The sequence below is a fragment of the Rhamphochromis longiceps genome, linkage group LG3 (assembly GCF_057381845.1).
Source record: "Rhamphochromis longiceps isolate RC_006_pf linkage group LG3, R_longiceps_female_GT1.1, whole genome shotgun sequence".
NCBI lineage: Eukaryota > Metazoa > Chordata > Actinopteri > Cichliformes > Cichlidae > Rhamphochromis > Rhamphochromis longiceps.
Genome location: NC_140559.1, coordinates 13,744,009 through 13,765,112, shown reverse-complemented (window position 1 = coordinate 13,765,112; position 21,104 = coordinate 13,744,009). Strand labels below are relative to the sequence as shown.

The following is a 21,104-nucleotide window of genomic DNA, read 5'->3' as shown; positions in this document are numbered from 1 at the left end:
TAGAAAACAGGATGATTTAGAATGGGATGACGAATGGAATGGTACAGGCTATGTTTTTAGGGGAAATCACTGATAAAGACATCATAGCTATTGTAGCAAAATCAAAAAACAAGACATCTACTGACTGTGATGGCTTAGACATGGTCATCGTAAAAAAAACCTTGGATTGTATAATCAAACCTCTCTGTTATATTTGTAATCTCTCATTTTATAAGGGTGTATTTCCTGACCGAATGAAAGTGGCAAAAGTTATCCCTCTCTATAAATCAGGAGACAGACATAGTTTTAATAATTATAGACCAGTATCATTGCTATCACAGTTTTCTAAAGTGCTTGAAAAACTCTTTGCACAAAGATTTGATAGCTTCATTGACAAACATCAACTGTTAAGTGAAAGTCAGTAGGGCGTTCGACGGAACACATCAACAGCAATAGCATTAATGAATGCTATTGAAGACATTTCATCAGCAACACATAATAATAAATATACTATAGGGGTATTCATTGATTTAAAAAAAAAAAAAGCTTTTGACACTAGGCAACACTCCATCTTCTTTTCTAAGTTAAGTACTTATGGTGTGAGAGGAATAGTGTTGAACTGGTTAAGCAGCTATTTGGATAATAGGTTTCAGTATGTGCAGTGTTTAGGCAATTCATCTGATAGAATGAAAATAGAATGTGGGGTCCCTCAAGGTTCTGTTTTAGGACCAAAACTTTTTAATTTATATATAAACGACATTTGTGATGTGTCAAAAATGTTAAATTTTGTTTTGTTTGCAGATGATACTATTTTTATTGTTCCGGAGAAAACTTGAAAGAATTGGCTAAAATTATGGTTATTGAAATGAAATTTTTTTAAAAAAAATGGTTTGATGTAAATGAGTTATCGCTGAATTTGAAAAAAACAAAGTTTATGATATTCGGAAAACGTGTAAAGGAGGAAGAGGTAGTATTATCTATAGAGGGAGTATTAATTGAAAGAGTGACAGAATTCCATTTTCTGGGTGTAATAGTGGACGACAAGTTAACATGGAAATCACATATTGAACATGTTAAAAAAAGTTGGCTAAAAGTATTTATATCCTGGGTAATGTAAGATATATATTAGATTACAAGACAATGAGAATATTATATTTTTCATTGTTTCTACCCTATCTGAGTTATTGTGTTGAAGTATGGGGGAATACATACGTGACTAATATGAAACCATTAAATTTATTACAGAAGAGAGCGCTTCGAATTATGCATAATGTTAAATATAGAGAACACACTAATAGTTTGTTTATAAAATCGAAATTATTAAAACTAGAAGATATAGTGAAATTACAGACATTGATTATTATGTTTAGGGCAAAAAATAAAACACTACCTCTTAAGTTACAAAGTTTATTTGTATTGTGTTCGGAAAATGGGACCGGCAGAAGGAAGTTTTATTTTAACCATCGGTTTGCTCGAACCACACAAAGGCAAATGTGTCCAAAAGTCATAGGCATAAGAAACTGGAATTCTCTCAGTGATCATCTTAAGTGTTGTACAAATGTTTCTCAATTTAAAATCTGCTATAAGAATAAAATGATGAACCAGTATGAAAAAGTTGAAAATAACATAATTTAATTGTAGAAAAAATTATCCTTTTAGTTTGATATTTAGTGGTATTGCTCATTGTTGAGTATATTGTTCTGTTTGGTTTGTTTTGTTATGTGCAGAATATTGTCAGAGTGTAATTTTGGTTGCCTACTTGTATTGTCACAGATAGGGGTCACGTGTTAATAAGAATTTATTCTTCTTCCTGCTCCTTTTCATGCATGGAAACAGTGTTACTTTAATTGAAAGGAAGGTTGTGTATGGGAAATGAATTACTGCTGTACCATGTGTGAAACAAAATAAATAAATAAATATTATCATGCTGTTTACAGCTACATGAATGTGATTTATTACTATTACTGAAGGTCCGCGGCTCGTAGCCAAACCCAGCTTTACTTTGTTGTCTGGGTCAAGTTTGCTAGTGAGAGACAGAGAAAGGCGTTGAAAGGCTGCTTCAACTGAACTAATTATTTCAGAGGAAAACAGGAACACAGTGTACAGTCGAGTCTTAATAGCTTATTTTTCCGGTCGAGTGAACGCTGGCGCGCCTGGCTGCCGCTGCTCACCGGTTATTTTTATTTCTATCTTATCTTATCTTATTATCTTATTTTTGAAGTTGCTGACGACAATTTAAATCAAGTATCTAACTTGTTTTCGCAATATTTACGGGCTTCTATTGCTTGCGCTGCAGCTATCAGCGGTCTCTCCGTTTGTGTTCAGTGCTCGGCCCTGATTAAGATGCGGATCCACAGGGTGTTGGTGTGGCTCGTGCTCACCTGGGTTTTTTTTTTCCATCATTCATCACCCGGCGACAGCTCTTCTCCAGTATTCTGCTACGGAACTTTTACGGCTCCGTTTTTGCCTGGCTATCTCTCCACCGGTGGCTCTATACTTCTACCTGGACATCACCTTCCAGCCCCGCCGCAGGTATATCCACCGAGGGCTTCGGCGGAAGTTCAACATCAGTGACACTAACTCAATATTTTCCATCTGGTCAAAAACTCGTCGTCCTCCCTGCAAGACTGACCGGGCTATTGACCACAGTGTGCTGGCCTACCTGGCTAGATCAACTACGCCTACTTTCAGGCATGGTAACTCCAGCATCAAGTTTGGTCTATTAAACATCCGCTCTCTCACTGGTAAGGGACATCTCGTCCATGATCTCCTCTGTGATCGTAAGTTGGACTTTCTTTGTTTGACTGAAACATGGCAACTGCCTAATGACTTTGTTTCTCTCAATGACTCCACTCCATCTGAGTTTGTTTACACCTGTCAACCTCGCATCTCGGGGAGGGGCGGAGGTCTCGCGATAATTCACCGGAGGCACTGGAAAGTGCTCCCTGTCTCTGCCCCTCCCTCCCATTCATTTGAATACACTGCACTACAGCTCCCTGGATCTACCCCCACCATCATATGTACTGTTTATCGGCCACCAAAGCCAAACAAGGAGTTTTTAAATGAATTTTCTGCTCTTCTCACTCATTTTTCTGTACTTTCTCCAAATCTGATCATTGCTGGTGACTTCAACATTCATATGGACAATAATAAAATCCCTCTTTCCAGAGATTTTACCTCCTGCCTGGAAAGTTTTGGGCTTCTACAGTACATAAAATTTCCTACTCATTCCAAAGGTCATATCCTGGATTTGGTCTGTTGTTCTGGCATTACCCCCACCCATTGTAAAGCCACTTTGTTTCCCCAGTCTGATCATATGTTTATTTCTTTTGATGCAAACATAACCGCTTCCAAAACCTGTATCTCTCGTAATATCACTTTTAGGAAAATTAGTAATATCAACCCAGCTGTTTTTTCATCTGCTGTCCATGACCTTCCATCTATCCACTGCTCCTCAACCCCTCATGAACTCGTTTGTCATTATAATGTCAACCTTCATAACCTTCTTAACATATTTGCTCCCCTTAAACATCGAACTGTCTCATTTTCCCGTTCAGCTCCATGGTTTACCTCCGACCTGCGTCACCTTAAAGCTAAAGGACGCCAACTCGAACGTCTATTCAAGAAAACCGGACTTACTGTACATAAAGAAATGCACAATGATCATGTTTTGTTCTATAAGGACTGCATTGCCTCAGCCAAATCTGCTTACTACTCTGGTTTAATTAGTTCTAATGAAGGTAACTCCAGGTCCCTCTATTCGTTGTTCAGTAAAATTACAAAACCTCCTGACACATTCCCCTCCCAGATGTATTCTGTTGATTTTTGCAATTCTCTTATCTCTTTTTTCACTTGTAAAATCTCGGACATTCACTGTCAACTTAACTCTTTAGGAGCTCCTGACTCTGAAGCAGACTTCCCGGTTCCCCCACTGTCTCCCTGTCAGTTATTCCCAAGCTTTACTCTTCCCTCCATAACTGATGTATCTAATCTCATTAAAAAATCTAAGTCATCCACCTGTCTACTTGACCCTCTCCCTACTGTGTTAGTTAAAGCCTGTCTTCCCTCGTTAGCACCTCTCATAACCAATATTATTCATTCCTCCCTGAACACTGGGATTGTTCCTGAAGCACTGAAAAAGGCTTCTGTTATTCCAACTCTCAAAAAGCCTGGTGCAGACCCCAATAACTTTGATAATCTTCGCCCTATATCAAATCTCCCCTTTATTTCAAAAATTCTTGAAAAAGTTGTCGCCGCCCAGCTTCATTTACATCTTAATGACCATAATCTCTATGAACAATTTCAATCTAGTTTCCGCCCCAATCATAGCACAGAAACTGCTCTGTTAAGAATTACCAATGACCTTCTGATGGCAGCTGATTCTGGTCTCCTATCCATTCTCATCCTCCTCATCCTCATCTTAGTGCGGCATTTGATACCATTTCTCACAATATTCTCCTGAACCGGTTAGCTTCCATCGGTATTAGTCATACCCCACTTACCTGGTTTACCTCCTATCTCTCAGACCGCACTCAGTTTATCCAACTTAAATCCCATTCTTCAACTCTCTGTCCTGTGTCTGCTGGTGTGCCCCAGGGTTCAGTATTGGGGCCTCTTTTATTCATTATTTATATGCTTCCTCTTGGTTATATATTTCGAAAATATAATATAAATTTTCACTGTTATGCTGATGACACCCAGCTCTACCTTTCTTCTAAACCCAATTCATCCCTCCCACCTACCTCCCTCTCAGACTGTCTTATTGAGATTAGATCTTGGTTCTCCTCCAATTTCCTCAAACTTAACAGTAATAAAACCGAAGTTTTACTTGTTGGTACACCATCTATCTTAACCAAATCCCACAGCTTTTCCATTAACGTTGAAAATTCTCCCACCCTTCCCTCCCCTCAGGTTAAGAGTTTGGGTATCATACTTGATAATACTCTTTCATTCCAGTCTCACATTAATTACATAACACGGTCTGCTTACTTCCATTTACGTAATATTCACCGACTCCGTCCCTTCCTCACTCCCCATGCTGCTGCCATCCTTGTCCATAGTCTTATTACGTCCCGTAATGATTACTGTAATTCCCTCCTATTTGGTCTCCCTAAAAAGTCCCTTCATAAACTTCAACTTCTTCAAAATTCTGCAGCTCGGGTCATAACTTACACTCCGCTAAGTGCTCATATTACCCCAGTTCTTCAGCAGCTTCACTGGTTGCCCATAGAAGCCAGGATAAATTTTAAAATCTTACTTCTTACATACAAGTGTATCCATAAATCTGCTCCTTCATATTTGTGTGACCTACTCCATATCACCACTGTTTCCCGCCCTCTCAGATCATCATCTGCCATTCATCTTACTGTTCCGTCCTCACACCTTATTACTATGGGGAACAGAGCTTTCAGTCGCTCTGCTCCTCGGCTCTGGAACTCTCTTCCTCCTGCACTAAGAAATATTGACTCCCTCTCTATATTCAAGACACAGCTCAAAACACATCTGTTTAAACTGGCTTATTCGCTTTAATGCTGATTTTATTTGTTGTCACGCTCTGTTTTGTAATTTTAACTTATTTTATGTATTTTATGACTATTGTTCCTTTATTAATTGTGTTTTTGTAAGGTGTCCTTGGGTTTCTGAAAGGCGCCCTCAAATAAAATGTATTATTATTATTATTATTACTTACAACTGGGCTCATCAGGCACTCTTTTTGGCTGCAGTGGTTATTATTATATTTACATGCTTCCAGCTCCCGTTTCTGCTGGGTGACAGCTCGTACTTTTCCTTTTTCTCCCTCCTCACACTCAGAGGTGGGTAGTAATGAGTTACATTTACTCGGTTACATTTACTTGAGTAAGTTTTTGAAAAAAAATGTACTTTTAAAGTACCTTTTTTGCACAATACTTTTTACTTTTACTTGAGTACATTTGTAAAGAAGAAACGGTACTTTTAGTCCGCTACATTTGCAAAATTTGACTCGTTACTTTTTAAAAAATAATTAGTTTAGCAGCAGCACGGTGGCACGGTGGTTAGCACTGTTTTGCCGCACAGCAAGAAGGTCCTGAGTTCAATTCCACCATCAGGCCGGGGTCTTTCTGTGTGTAGTTTGGATGTTCTCCCCATGTTTGCGTGGGTTCCCTCCGGGTACTCTGGCTTCCACCCGCCGTCCAAAGACATACAGCTTGTGGGGATAGGTTAATTGGATAATCCAAATTGCCACTAGGAGTGAATGTGAGTGCGAATGGTTGTCTGTCCCTGTGTGTTGGCTCTGCGACAGACTGGCGACCTGTCCAGGGTGTACCCCGCCTCTCGCCCTATGACAGCTGGGATAGGCTCCAGCGCCCCCCACAACCCTGAAAAGGATAAGCGGAAGCGAATGGATGGATGGAATTCATTTAACACATTAGATAACATGCTGCCAGTGGAGTTCCCGGTAACCTTTTTACCAATCAGATGTGGACATGCAGTCACATGACCAGTTTGAAACTGTGGCGGGCAGAGCCACCCAAGCGTATCAAAGTAGTGGACACACGGAAAGAAGAAACACATTGTCATGGTCCTGGGTCGGTGACCCAGCGCTTTAAGTTTATTATTAGCATTTTCCAGTTTATTATCATGATTATTGTTGTTGTTTGAGTTCTACGTGTTGTATTCGGTCTGCCTCTGAGTCTGCGTCTGTATCTGTCTGTCTATGGTGTCACCCCATCCGTTTGTGAATCTGTCTGTTTAGTTCAATGTCTTGTCTGGTTCCATGTGTCGGAGTTTCCTGTCTTATTGTGAAGGTTTGTGTCGTATGTGAGTGTGCTCAGTTTACGTTTCCCCTGTCTCGTCAGCTGTGATTTCTCCCAGGTGTGTTCCCCTCCTGTCTCTCATCCTTTGATTACTGCCGTCTGTGTATTTAAGCCCTGTGTTTTCCTGTGCTCCCTGTCGCGTCGTACCCTCTACTAGCTGTGTGTTCTGCTTCTATGTTCCTAGTGTTTAGTCTCCTGCTCCAGTTTAGTTTTTCCAGTGTTTCAGTCCTTGGTTCCTCTGTTCTGACTTTTGGTTTTCTTTTGGTGAGTTTAGTTTGTACGATGTTTTTCTCCAGCAATAAAGCTGCGCTTTTAGTTTCACTTCCGTGTTTGAGTTCTGCATTTTGGGTCCACCACTCCTGCTTGCCTGCCACACAGCAACCATGACACACATGAACACATGGCAGAGCCAATAGTCAACGCTAGAGCTGAAGAGGATGAACAGCATTTTCCTCACATACAAACAATGTTTCACTTAAAAGCAGTACAAAACAACAGCTATGTCTTCAGTGAGAGCCAAAACAAACCAACCTTTCAGCGTGAAAAAACTCAGCTCGTGTAACCTGAGGAAACGGTAAGTTTCCTCTAAATATCTTTTTAGCTGTGGTTAGCTGGATGTCAGTCTTATGTTACAGCAGCTGTGTCGAGCTCAAGCTGGGAGTCATATTTTTGGCGCTACATTGTAGTGAGATAAGTTTGCTTTGTGAAGCTTCGGCTGTCCTTTTAACTGCTCGCTGGTTAGCTAGCGTGAGCTATAAGCTAACAGATAGCCTGGTTAATGACGCTAGAGTTCCACGCACATGTTAACACAGCTTGTCTCTACTGCTTTAACTGTTAAAACAGAAGGCACTTCTGCAGGTGACAGGGTTTATTATGTGAAACAGCAGCTCGTTTAGTTTAAACAGTCTGATTTAAGCTGGGCAAACACTGCGATTTTTTTCAGTCGCGTTATTCAGCTCCTGCTCAAACTGTACAATTAAATCGCAGGGGTTAGAAGTTCATAGGTCACGATGCAGGCCTGCTGCTCTGATGCGACCTAAGTGCTCAAACTGTGCGTCCATAACATGAAGCTTATCATACAATATCTGTCTTTCGCTCTCTCTGTCTTTCACTCACACACACACACCACCACCATCAACTTTGCTAAATTACTAATGAAAAACTTTGACCAGGCAGCTGCAATTGAGCAGCAGTGTCCATCCAACTCTTTTCATGGTTGTTGTAGTCGTAATAATTTGGTGAGGCCACATTGAAAAGACTCGGATACGGAAGCGTAGAGCTGCCACCCAGGCAAAAGAAAAATAGAAAAGTATATTGTTCTAACAATATACTTTTCATGTTTGTACAATATACTATCATGTTAGTGCAATATACCTTTCACGTTTGAACAATATAATATCACGTTATTACAATATACATAATTATCACGTTCGTACAATATAAATATTATATAGGCTACATCGCAGCTCCAGTCACGGCTTCCATCACTGTCTTTCTTGTCTTTTCCCAGAGTAACAGCCAAACAGGAGGATCTATTGGCTAGCACTGCTTAGCCTTGCACGTGTTCTTATTTTAAACTTAAACTGGAATTCATTGCAAACTGTTTGTGCAGGATATTGCTTTTCTACAAGAGTTAGTAAAAAACATCTCCAGTGGGATCAAATCTTCTTGCCAAACATCTGCAGCTTGGCAGTGTTTACAGCACTATAATGACCAGACCTAATTCTTTTGAAAACAATACATCTTTTCACAGGTTTCAACTTCATCAGACATCACCTAGACTCAGAGCTGGATGAGGCCAGCACAAACAGCAGCCTATTCGACGAAGATGATGGATCCATGGGGTCAGGAAAGCAAGAAGCAGGGGAGCTGGAGAGGTACCTTTCATATCCATTCACTGGAGGTGTGGATCTATTGCATGGCGTCCCTCACATCAAGAAGCTGTCGATCAAAATCAATACAGCTCTTCATCTTGATGCATTCTCAATCATCCAGGAAATTAAATCTCCAAAAGTTGATTCTGTTCATCTGGACGTAGCGTTTTGTGGGAGAAACGTTTCGTCACTCATCCAAGTGACTTCTTCAGTCTCAGCTGACTGCAGGTTTCAATTTTATAAACCGTACATTTGCATAATGACTGAAACCAGCCCACTGAAGGAACAATGGGCTGGGAGGTCAGTTCCCTAATCTTAATTATGCAAATTCTCATGACCATTGATCAACAACCACTGACCAAAACCCACTGATCAAAGACCACTGATCAATGGCCATGAGTACCATTCACCGAGAGTTGGGGAATGGCTGTAATCACAGCATTCTAAGATGGCGTAAATGGCCTCCTTGACTCCGTGCTCAAACCAGCTCAACTCAAAACATGTATTCCCTTACTCCCCAACACTGACAACAATACATAGTATTAGGTAGTATTTTATCTTTCAAGTGTTATTGGCCATAGTGTAATTTTATTATTTAGTTGCTTGTAAGGTTTACTTCACTGTGTTGAAAAGTACTTCTAAATAAAACGTTATTTTATCCATTTATTGTTTTTGGCCTGGGCAGCTGCCAAAATCTCACTATTTTTTCTAAAATACTGAGAAGTGCTTGATATTTGCAGATGTATTTGCAGTTCAAAGGAAAGTTTGCTCTACTTTCTGAGCCAGAACCCAGCTGGGAGATGACTGTGAACAGAATAGATATAAAAGTAGTTGTTGTACATGTACAGACCATAAATATGGAGTCCAGGTGTGTTTGATGATTTTGGGCAGACTGACCACTGGGAACCTCTGAGCTCTCCTGGTCCACTCTGTGGAGGAATAATGAAGAGTCCGAATAATACAATAAAACATTCCAACCCATAATGCAACCTGCTGGTGCTCTGCACTAAAAAAATAAAACAAAAAAAATTATATATATATATATATATATATATATATATATATATATATATATATAAATAAATGTTATTTTATTTATTTATTTTTTTAATCTAAAGAAATGCAAAACTTCTACTTGATAATGCCTAGGGGTCTGATGGTAGCATATCTGACACAAAGACATCCTGTCAGTTATCTAATCTTAACATTCTCTTGTTATTGTAATATTCTCTTTATATCTGAACATTAACAACAAGCAACTCTAATCGGTGTAAATATCAAAACCCTGACAACAACTGCTGAATAGAGATTTTTGATTTTGTAAAAACACTGTTCCCTATTAGAAGACCATCAAGGGAATAGTTCACCCTGCCCGGGATAGGGTTACCAGTGGCCTGCGCTAGAGCCAGGCTCAGGGAGGGTGCCCGAGGGTGACCTTCTGGTCGCTGGGCCTTAGTCCATGGGGCATGGTGAGCACCGCCCGAAAAAGGGACATGGGCCCATCTTCCTGCAGGCCCACCACCCGCAGGAGGCACCATAGGGGTCGGGTGCATTGTGAGCTGGGTGGCGGCCTGGAGCGGAGGTCCTGGCAGACCAATCCCCAGCTTCCAAGACTGGCGATTGGGAATGTCATTTCTCTGGTGGGGAAGAACCCTGAGTTAGTGCATGACGTTGAAAGGTACTGGCTAGACATAGTTGGGCTCACTTCAATGCACGGCTTGGGCTCTGCAACGAGTCTCTGGGAGAGGGGCTGGACTCTATCTCAGTCTGGATTTGCCCCTGTTGAGAGGTGGTGGGCTGGGGTGGGTATCCTAGTATCTCCTCGCTTTGCTGCCTATATGTTGGGGTTTCTCCCAGTGGATGAGAGGGTTTGTTCCCTGCACCTCCGGGTCAGGGAACGGGTCCTGTCGTCTGCTCTTATGCGCCAAGTGGTGGTTCAGAGTACCCAGCCTTCTTGGAGTCCCTGGGTGGGGTACTGGAAGGTGCTCTGCCTGGGGACTCAGTTATTTTACTGGGAAACTTCAATACTCACGTGGGCAGTGACAGCAAGACCTGGAGGGGTGTGATTGGGAGGAATGGCCTCCTGGATCTGAACACGAACGGTGTTTTGTTAGTGGACTTCTGTGCAAATCACAGTTTGGCCATAACGAACACTTTGTTCGAACATAAGAGTGTCCATAAGTGTATGTAGCACCAGGACGCTTTAGGCCGCAGGTCAATGATCGATTTTTTTTAATTGTATCACCAGACCTAAGGGCACATGTTTTGGACACTTAGGTAAAGAGAGGGGCTGAGATGTCAACTGGTCATCACCTGGTGGTGAGTTGGATCACGTGGTGGGGGAGGACCCTGGACAGACCTGGCGCACCTTAACTTACAGTGAAGGTGTGCTGGGAATGGCTAGCAGAGGCCATGGTCCACGAGATCTTCAACACACACCTCAGGCAGAGCTTCAACAGGATTCTGATGGAGACTGGGGACAGTGAGTCTGAATGGACCATGTTAGGAATTTCCATTGACGAAGCTGCTGCACTGTGTTGCGGCTGCAAGGTGGTTGGTGCCTGTGGTGGTGGTAAGGCACCAACCAACCACCAACCAAGGCAAGGTGGTAAGGTCTTGTATGTCTTCCATTTTCTGATGATTGCTCCCACAGTTGATTTTTTCACACCAAGCTGCTTGCCTATTGTAGATTCACTCTTCCCAGTCTGGTGCAGGTCTACAATACTTTTCCTGGTGTCCTTCGAAAGCTCTTTGGTCTTGGCCATGGCAGAGTTTGGAGTCTGACTGTTTGAGGCTGTGGACAGGTGTCTTTTATACAGATGATGAGTTCAAACAGGTGCCATTCATACAGGTAACGAGTGGGGGACAGAAAAGCGTCTTACAGAAGACGTTACAGGTCTGTGAGAGCCAGAGATTTTCCATGTTTGAGGTGACCAAATACTTATTTTCCACCCTAATTTACGAATAAATTCTTTACAAATCCTACCATGTGAATTCATGGATTTTTTTTTCACATTCTGTCTCTCACAGTTGAAGTGTACCTCTGGTGCAAATTACTGACCTCTGTCATCATTTTAAGTGGGGGAACTTGCACAATCGGTTTCTGACTAAATACTTTTTTGCCCCACTGTATATAGATACAGAATATACAATATGGATAAATAGGATTGCTCATTTGGGTGAGTATATTGCACAGTGATTATTGCACAGTCGAATATAAGAAAAAAAGACAAAACGAAAAACTAATATTGCAAATATTGCACAGTGTAAAAAAGCACCTACAGCTCAGTTATTCCCGCCCTCCCTTGTCCCCATGCTTCGCCTCCCTCTCCCCTCCAGTGAGGAGTTAAACAGATTGATGGCGTGTGGGACAAAGGAGTTTTTAAGTCTGTTGGTTTTTGACTCTGGGAGAAGCAGCCTGTCGCTGAATAGGCTCCTCTGATTGTTTACGTCCGTGTGCAGAGGATGCCCGGCATTGTTCATAATGTCCATCAGTTTCTTTAATGTCCTCTTCTCTGCCACTGTCACCAGAGTGTCCAGCTTCATGCCGACCACAGAGCTAGCCTTCCTGATTAGTTTCTCCAGCCTGGATGAGTTCTTCTTTGCTGTGCTGCTCCCCCAGCACACCACGCCATAGAAAAGTACTCCTGCAACCACCGACTGGTAAAACATCCTCAGGAGCTTCGTGCAGATGTTGAAAGACCTCAGCCTCCTGAGGAAGTACAGTCGGCTTTGGCCTTTTTTATTCAGGTGCTGCGTGTTGCATGTCCAGTGCAGTTTGTTGTCCACCCAGAGCCCAAGGTACTTGTATGTATTGATCACCTCCACCTCCTCTCCCTCTATCTGAACTGGCAGTGGAACTGGTGTGGACGTCCCACAATCCACAACCAGTTCCTTGGTCTTTGAAGTGTTGAGTTGCAGGTGGTTTGTGTGACTCCATGTGACAAAGTTCCTCACCAGGCTCCTGTACTCCTCTTCCTGGTCATCCCAGATACACCCCATGATGGCCGTGTCGTCTGCAAACTTCTGAATATGGCATAATTCAGAGTTATAGCAGAAGTCAGAGGTGTACAGGGTGAAGAGAAGAGGGGACAGCACAGTTCCCTGTGGTGCTCCTGTGCTGCTGACCACAGTGTCCGACGTGATGTCTTTCAGCCTGACGTACTGTGGTCTGTCAGCTAGGTAGTCGGAGATCCAAGCGACTAGGCAGGGGTCCACCTGCATCCTGTTTAGTTTCTCCTGGAGCAGACAGGGCCAGATTGTATTAAAGGCACTGGAAAAGTCAAGAAACAGGATCCTGACCGTGCCTTTTCCCTTGTCCAGGTGTGAGTGGGCTCTGTGTAGGAGGTACAGGACGGCATCCTCCACTCCGACATCTGCCTTGTAGGCAAACTGTAGTGGGTCCTGGGCATGGTGTACCTGTGGTCGGAGGAGGTTGAGGAAAAGCCGCTCCAGAGTCTTCATAAGATGTGACGTCAGTGCCACCGGTCGGAAGTCATTCAGCTCATTGGGACGGTTCTTTTTGGGGACCGGGACGATGCAGGATGTGTCATGTTGATGCTTCTAGTATTGCGTTCACCTGGTCCTGTCAGTTAATTTGCATCAGCTGTGTTTCCCTTCTGGTCCTTGTTCCCTGTGTGTTTGCTTGTCCTTCAGTGCTCGTTGTCATATCACACCACCGTTCCTGCCTTTTTGTTTCGTTCATGTGCCATTTTGAGTTTTGCATTTTGCTTTTCTTTTGAGTTCACTTCTGACTCCACAAGTCCTGCACTTGGGTCTTTTTTCCTGCCTGCCTACACACAGTTCTGAATCTGATGAAGAAATTTTAAATATTAAGACGTCTCTGCAGTTTGCTTGTTTTATTTATTTATTTATATCTGTATTTCTTATGTCCCTCCCTGTCCCCCTTCTCTAGATAGATAGATCAAATAAGACGTCTTTCAGTCAGTTACTTTCTGTTTTACTTTACATTTTTGAATAAAATGTTGTTGTTTTTTTGCATATTTCACTTCCTGTTTGTTAAAGTGTATTTTCAGTTGTTTACAAACCAAAGGCTTGTTTTTAAGAGACAGTTTAAATGGGATTGAGGGAATGATGTGTTTGCACTGCAGTTTATATCCAACAACATCAAGCAGTTGAATCAAAGAGTTCATGTTATTAACAGCTCACCTCGCTGCAGCAGACTGAGGCTGGGATTTAAATTCAATGGGGTCATCTTTAGACCGATCACTCTTTAAGGACACAGAGCTGGGTGCAGGTCCTATGATCCTGTTAGAGGAGAATAATGTGTTTTTCATTTGCAGCCACAGAAGCTGATGAAGACTTACAATACCTTCATCATCCCAAATAGAAACATTTTTGCAGGCTGAGCATGAGCTGAAGGAAACTCCAAACTAGTCTTGGCAGTCTAAGAAAAGAGCTCCACTTAGAGGTAAACACAGTCATTTACACTGTGCAGGACTGTTGATGGTCCTACTGTGAGCAGCAGGAGTTTAATGTTGGACATGTTTTATAGGATGAAAGGAATTCTTTGCTCAGTGACTTTCTTTGAGATGCAGTTTAGATACCAGGAAACAACATCAAGCAGTTCATTTAAATCAGGCACCAGACTGACATCAAAGAGTTCATGTTACTAACAGCTCACCTCTCTGCAGCAGACAGAGGCTGGGATTTAAATTCAATGGCTTCATCTTTAGACCAATCACTCCTTAAGGACACAGAGCTGGGTGGAGGTCCAGGTTGGTTCCTGTGAATAATGATGTAGCAGTGATGTGAGTGCTGAGCTGTGACATGGAGAAGAGTCATGGACATTTAGAGATGGTCATCTCACCTCTGAGCTTTGGTCTGGCTCTCATGTTCCCCACACAGAGTGCTTTTAGAGGGAGGGACTCCCTCCTCTCTGTCCTCACACTGATCCATGCTGCTCAATTCAAATCAGCTCACACACACTTTCTACCTTCACCTGAAGAGGAAACACAAATCATTCATGTGCACATCAACTGAAATCTTCCTTTCCATCATGTGTGCTGTCCAAATATCAGCTGCTTCTTTCCTGCTTCATCTCCCTGTCAGCTGAAAATGCGGTCAGACAGCAGTGAGGTGAACAGAGAGTGAAAGTGTGAGGCAGAGGAAGTTATAGATAGATAGATAGATAGATAGATAGATAGATAGATAGATAGATAGATTGATTCACTGATCCACACTGCAAGACCAGACTTACCAACCTGTGCACTGCCTGGATTGATTACAAGAAGGCCTATGACTCAATGCCCCACAGCTGGATACTGGAATGCCTAGAATTGTACAAGATCAACAGGACCCTAAGAGCCTTCATCAGGAACTCAATGGGGATGTGGCGTACAACACTAGAGGCCAACTCCAAGCCCATAGCACAAGTCACCATCAAGTGCGGGATCTACCAAGGAGATGCTCTGTCCCCACTGCTGTTCTGCATAGGCCTGAACCCCCTCAGTGAGATCATTAACAAGACTGGCTACAGATACCGACTACGGAACGGAGCAGTTGTCAGCCACCTCCTATCAAGCTGTATGCCAAGAGTGAACGAGACATCGATTCACTGATCCACACTACCAGGCTATACAGCAATGACATTGGAATGTCGTTCGGACTGGAGAAGTGTAGTCGAATGGTAACAAAGAGAGGGAAGGTAGTCAGAACTGAGGGGATTGAACTACCAGAAGGCAACATTGCAGACATAGAGGACAGTTACAAGTACCTGGGGATCCCGCAGGCAAATGGGAACCATGAAGAGGCCGCTATAAAGGCTGCAACCACCAAGTACCTTCAGAGGGTCAGGCAAGTCCTGAGGAGTCAGCTGAACGGTAAGAACAAGATCCGGGCCATCAACACGTACGCCCTGCCCGTGATCAGGTACCCTGCTGGGGTAATAGGCTGGCCAAAGGAGGAGATAGAAGCCACTGACATAAAGACAAGAAAGCTCCTTACCATGCATGGAGGGTTTCACCCCAAGTCCAGCACCCTGAGGCTGTACGCTAAGCGGAAGGAAGGGGGCCGGGGACTGGTGAGTGTCGGCACCACAATCCAGGATGAGACAACGAACATCCAAGAATACATTGGGAAGATGGCCCCAACTGACCGAGTGCTCAGTGAATACCTCAGGCAGCAGAAACCCAAGAAAGAGGAGGGAGACGAGGAACCATCATGGAAGGACAGGCCCCTGCACGGTATGTACCACCGGCAGATAGAGGGGGTGGCTGATATCCAGAAATCCTACCAGTGGCTGGACAAAGCTGGACTGAAAGACAGCACAGAGGCACTAATCATGGCAGCACAAGAACAAGCTCTGAGTACAAGATCCATAGAGGCTGGGGTCTATCACACCAGGCAAGACCCCAGGTGCAGGCTGTGTAAAGATGCCCCAGAGACAATCCAGCACATAACAGCAGGGTGCAAGATGCTAGCAGGCAAGGCATACATGGAACGCCATAACCAAGTGGCCGGCATAGTGTACAGGAACATCTGTGCCGAGTATAACCTGGAAGTCCCGAGGTCAAAATGGGAGATGCCCCCAAGGGTGGTGGAGAATGACCGAGCTAAGATCCTGTGGGACTTCCAGATACAGACGGACAAAATGGTGGTGGCTAACTAACCGGAAATACTGGTGGTAGACAAACAGAAGAAGACGGCCGTAGTGATCGATGTAGCGGTTCCGAATGACAGCAATATCAAGAAGAAGGAACACGAGAAGCTGGAGAAATACCAAGGGCTCAGAGAAGAGCTTGAGAGGATGTGGAGGGTGAAGGTGACGGTGGTCCCCGTGGTAATCGGAGCACTAGGTGCAGTGACTCCCAAGCTAGGCGAGTGGCTCCAGCAGATCCCGGGAACAACATCAGAGATCTCTGTCCAGAAGAGCGCAGTCCTGGGAACAGCTAAGATACTGCGCAGGACCCTCAAGCTCCCAGGCCTCTGGTAGAGGACCCGAGCTTGAAGGATAAACCGCCCGCAGGGGCGTGCTGGGTGTGTGTATATATATATATATATAATATATATATATATAAAATATTAAAACAGATTCAATAAAACTTTAATAAAAAAGGATCATAATTTTAGATTCAACTTTAAAACCTCTCACACACTGAGATCTGTCAGTCTAAAAGCTAAAATCCAACCAACCAGATAAAATCAGTTCAAATCAAATTCAAATCAAAAAATCAAATGCATTCAGGGACACGGACATAAGGAAGTTTGTGTGAAACCTCAAAGGTAGAAAATGTTATAGCGATCCCTGAACACAGCCAGGTCAGAAGAAGTGGCTCCTGGGCTTTTCATTAAAGTCAGCATTAGCTCTTTGCTCTGTCCTACATCAAATAATTGACAAATAAAGGTATCTTTTTAATGACGTCAGGTGTTCTCAAATAAGGAAACATTCTTTCATAATAGTTCCCATCATCACCAAACTAGAAAAACTGGTAACTGCATGCTGCATAGTTTCAGTTTGCAGAACACTTGATCTTTGTAAAGCTTCACAGTAACAACATGTTATATAACAGAACTGTACAAAGACTAACATACATGAAGAGTTTGATTTGCACCTTTAATCCAGATCATACATCAGATATACACCTAGAGTAAACCTGCTCTAAAAGAAGTCTTTCTACAGAATAATGACCTGGCTAATGACCAAAGACCAAAGGTGAAAGGCCTCTGGTCTAATTAAATAGGATAGATCCCAAGACTTCAATGAAGAGCAACACACAGGGAAACACTCTGACCAAATAATTAAAAGCTTCTAACACTAAAAGAATAAAACCCAGACTCAAATGTACTGATTAAGAACAGAAAGTACAAAGTCAACACAAAACCCCCAGAGTGTGACAGCAGCAATAAAAGTGATTGTCAAAACACAAAAAACAGGAAAAGCTGACAAGTCCAAGTATTTTTTATGCTTTTTGATTGACATAAGTCTCAGCCTCGATTTGCAGATATGATCAGAAAACACAGGATTTAAAACAGGCTGAAATAATGTTCATAATGTTGGTGGAAATCTATATTTTCTTTTGACTGGCGTTCCTTTGAATAACTCTGAACTGAGCTGGAGCTGCTTTCATAATACTTTATTTATCCTGAGGGAAATTGTTTTAAAGGCTGCCAGACGATCTGGTGCCATGCTCTGCTTTTTGTTGTTTTGATGTTACTTCAGTAAAACCTGAATGTCAACTTAAGAACACACTGATTTTATCTCTTTGTTCTTGCAGTTTCCAGTTAAACTGAACAACAACGTCCCACTGGTGATGACTGATTAGTGATCAGTGTCTAAAGTTTGATACTACCTGATTTAAACGTTATCACAGTAAAAAAGAAATGTCTAATTGCAGAGTCATGCACTGATAACCAGTGTGGATCACTTGAAGTCAACTCTCTGCGGAACAGGAAACTGGGAGTTTTCCTTAGATGTGAGCTGTGACTGTGTGGATGGCAGCTTTGTGCTTTCACAGTCAGACTGATGTGTTTGTAGAACCACTGAAATCCTGGAAGGATCCACAGAATCAAGCCGTTTCTGTCCAGCTTCACTGTGTTCATGTTCATGTGAGTGTCACTGTGTAGCAGTTTGATGAACAAACACATCATTTTCTCTCTCACACTGTCTGGCTCACATGTCAACAATGATGCTAATAAGAAATAAGTAAATAAAAGCTGAACATCTGGTCCAAACATTACAGAGCAGAAACAAACCGTAAAACTGTTAAAGGAGGAAACAAAGAAAACGGAGACACGAACAGCAAGCTCCACTCCACATCTGAACATACTGTCGAGCTGCTTCCTGGCAGGAAGCCACCTGAAGCAGGATAGGTTGAAGGGGGAGGAGGCAGATTTTCAGATGAGTTTATGAATGTTTACCTTTGTGTCGTCAGATTTAAAGTGGACTTAATTTTGTCTCATTTCATTCTGTTATTCTTCTAGAGTTGTTCTATAATAATATCGTTTTATTACAAATAACATTAACTTAAAGAGCCGGCAACTGCGTTTTACCATTAATGCCAAAGAAACAAAGGAAACAGTCACAGCAACAAAAGAAAAAACTACCAAACAGATAAGTGAGGCACTTCCCACCTCTCACACTTCTTACTGTACTTCTCACCACGGGGAGACACTTCTAGGGCCTACAAGCCCATCTACTCACTACTCGCAAGGAGGCTGTCTGTCCAAAACCTAGCAGAAAACCGTGTAGAGCCACAGAGGGGAAAAAAAACACACCTCTCACAGTTCATCCCCAGCTTATAAAGCCTCAGAAGTGATTGCTGACTGGGCCCAGGTGGCAAACGAGGCTAATCAAAAGCAGCTGTGTTCTGGGGAGAGAGGAGAGTGAGAGAGACAGAGGGGGTAGGAGTGGCAAGAGAGTAGGAGGCGGAGAAAGCGGGCAAACACCCCACGCACACACCTGCCAGTAACCTTTAAGGAGATCAAGTTTGGTAATAAATTTGTCAGGGCCTATGCTGTCGATGCAGTCTTCCATATGAGGAAGTGGAAACGAGTCAGAGACCGTTACAGCATTCACCTTCCGATAATCTGTGCAGAAATGGGGTGTGCCATCAGACTTACGCGTCAGAAGACATGGGGAGCTCCAGGGGCTACAACTAGGTTGTGTTAAGCCATTTTCTACTATGTACTCAACTTCCTTTTTCATCACTTCACGTTTGGCGATGGGGCAGGGTATGCTGCTTGATTGGGGCTGTGTCACCAACGTGAATGTTATGCTCACAAACATTGGTATGGGAGGGTACGTCACTAAAGAGAGACAGATAGGAGTGCAACAAGTCAAGTACATCTTTACACTGGGACGGAGGAAGATGAGAAAGGTGGGTCTCGGCCTTAGCTCAAAAAACTGAATTTGACAACCGCCCACATTGCTGTCCCTCAGAAAGGGTACCCAGATCATCATCACCCTTGACTTCTACACTTAGCAGGGTAACAGGGACTGAGCCGGGGAGAGCCGTCCCAGTGGTGTCTGATGGTTCTGTCATGCTGGTGTCTCTGGTATGGTATGGTTTCAGCATGTTAACATGGCATAGGCGAGTCTTCCTCATGCGTTCATGCGTGTCAGACACTTTATTCACTATTACATAGGGGCCTGAGAAACGAGCCATGAGGGCAGAATTAGGCATGGGCAGCAACACAAGAGCTTGTGTTGCTGAAACTGTCTTTCCACACCTTTTTGATCAAATCGTCTCTTCATGTTTGCCTGGGATACACAGAGAGCCTCTTTTGCTAACAAAGTAGCCCATTGCCACCTGTCCTTGCATGTTTTCACAAACTCCACCACATTAGTTTTAGACACACAACCGCTGAGAAAATTCTCATTCAGCACTTTTAGTGAACCCCGCACGTCATGGCCAAACACCAGGGTAGCTGGGCTGAACCCCAAAGATTCCTGCTTCGCATCACATATAGCGAACAATACAAAAGGGACACCTTCATCCGAGCTTTTTCCTGTGTCATGGCAATATTTACTCAACATTGCTTTGAGAGTTTGATGCCACCGCTCAAGTGCACCTTGTGACTATAGGTGGTAAGCACTAGACACCGAATGGGAAACCCCAAGGGGCTGTAAAGTCTGTTTAAAATCCCTGGACAAGAAATTGGTACCCTGATCCCGAGTGAGCAGAGAAGGAGCTTCAGACTCAGGAGCTGGCTCAACCACACTTTGAGCCGACTCCAAGGCTCCATTATCTCCCTTATCAGTACAGGGCATCACATTCATCTCTAGAATAGAGCCAATCATTGAGCCTGACAAATCAACCCCCTCACCTTGTTGCTGGGCACGTGAACGAGTCAGAATGCTCACCGAGAATACATCTGGGTGTTGCTGGCTCAGGGCATCTAAAACAGGCTCTACAACAGAATTGTTGGTCACCTCAGGGGTAGGATAAACTTTCCCACCCGCTATGTCATTTCCCATTATAAAATCCACTCCATTAATCGGGAAAGAAGGCCGCACAACCACTGAAAAGAAACCACTCGCCAGCTCACTCCCCTCACGATGCAGGCACAAAACTCATCCCAACACCTCTTACAATGATGCTAGCATCATAGTCAGACTTCTCATCAAATGCAAGCACACTAGCTAGTATGAGAGACTGTGAGCCACCAGTATCTTGCAGAATGGTCACTTCACACTTGTCCTCAGGCTTACCAGACAGCGAAACTGTGTACTGTGCAGCTGGCACCTCGCTAGCTTTCACTGGGGCATCACATCGGTCATACCTACTGACACTGGTTTTATGGACAAGTGCGAACTCATCAGCCAGCGTCGCAGCCTACTGTAGCGAGGAAACCTTATGTTCATTAATATATACTGTAATGCCAGGGCTCCCAAAATCGCTAGCCCGACATCCCGGGGCTAGCAATTTTTCCAGTTGGGTTACCAAAATCTAACTCAGCCCTGCCCGTCGGGCTATGATAGGAAGGAAAATATATG

General features: G+C 43.2%; 1 protein-coding gene across 2 annotated transcripts in view; it reads right to left on the bottom strand.

Annotated features, from left to right (window-relative positions):
- The window catches only part of LOC146673006 (protein NLRC3-like), a 51,903-nt gene that overhangs the window by 22,214 nt on the left and 8,585 nt on the right, over window positions 1–21,104 (bottom strand). For both annotated transcript variants that reach the window (XM_085401415.1, XM_085401416.1), the window contains exons 2-5: window positions 14,478–14,609; window positions 14,292–14,393; window positions 13,817–13,915; window positions 9,498–9,576 (exon numbers count right to left, since the gene is read on the bottom strand). In XM_085401415.1, the coding sequence (XP_085257541.1) occupies window positions 9,498–9,576; window positions 13,817–13,915; window positions 14,292–14,393; window positions 14,478–14,566 (369 nt within the window). In that variant the 5' untranslated portion in view covers window positions 14,567–14,609. The remainder of the gene's footprint in view (window positions 1–9,497; window positions 9,577–13,816; window positions 13,916–14,291; window positions 14,394–14,477; window positions 14,610–21,104) is intronic.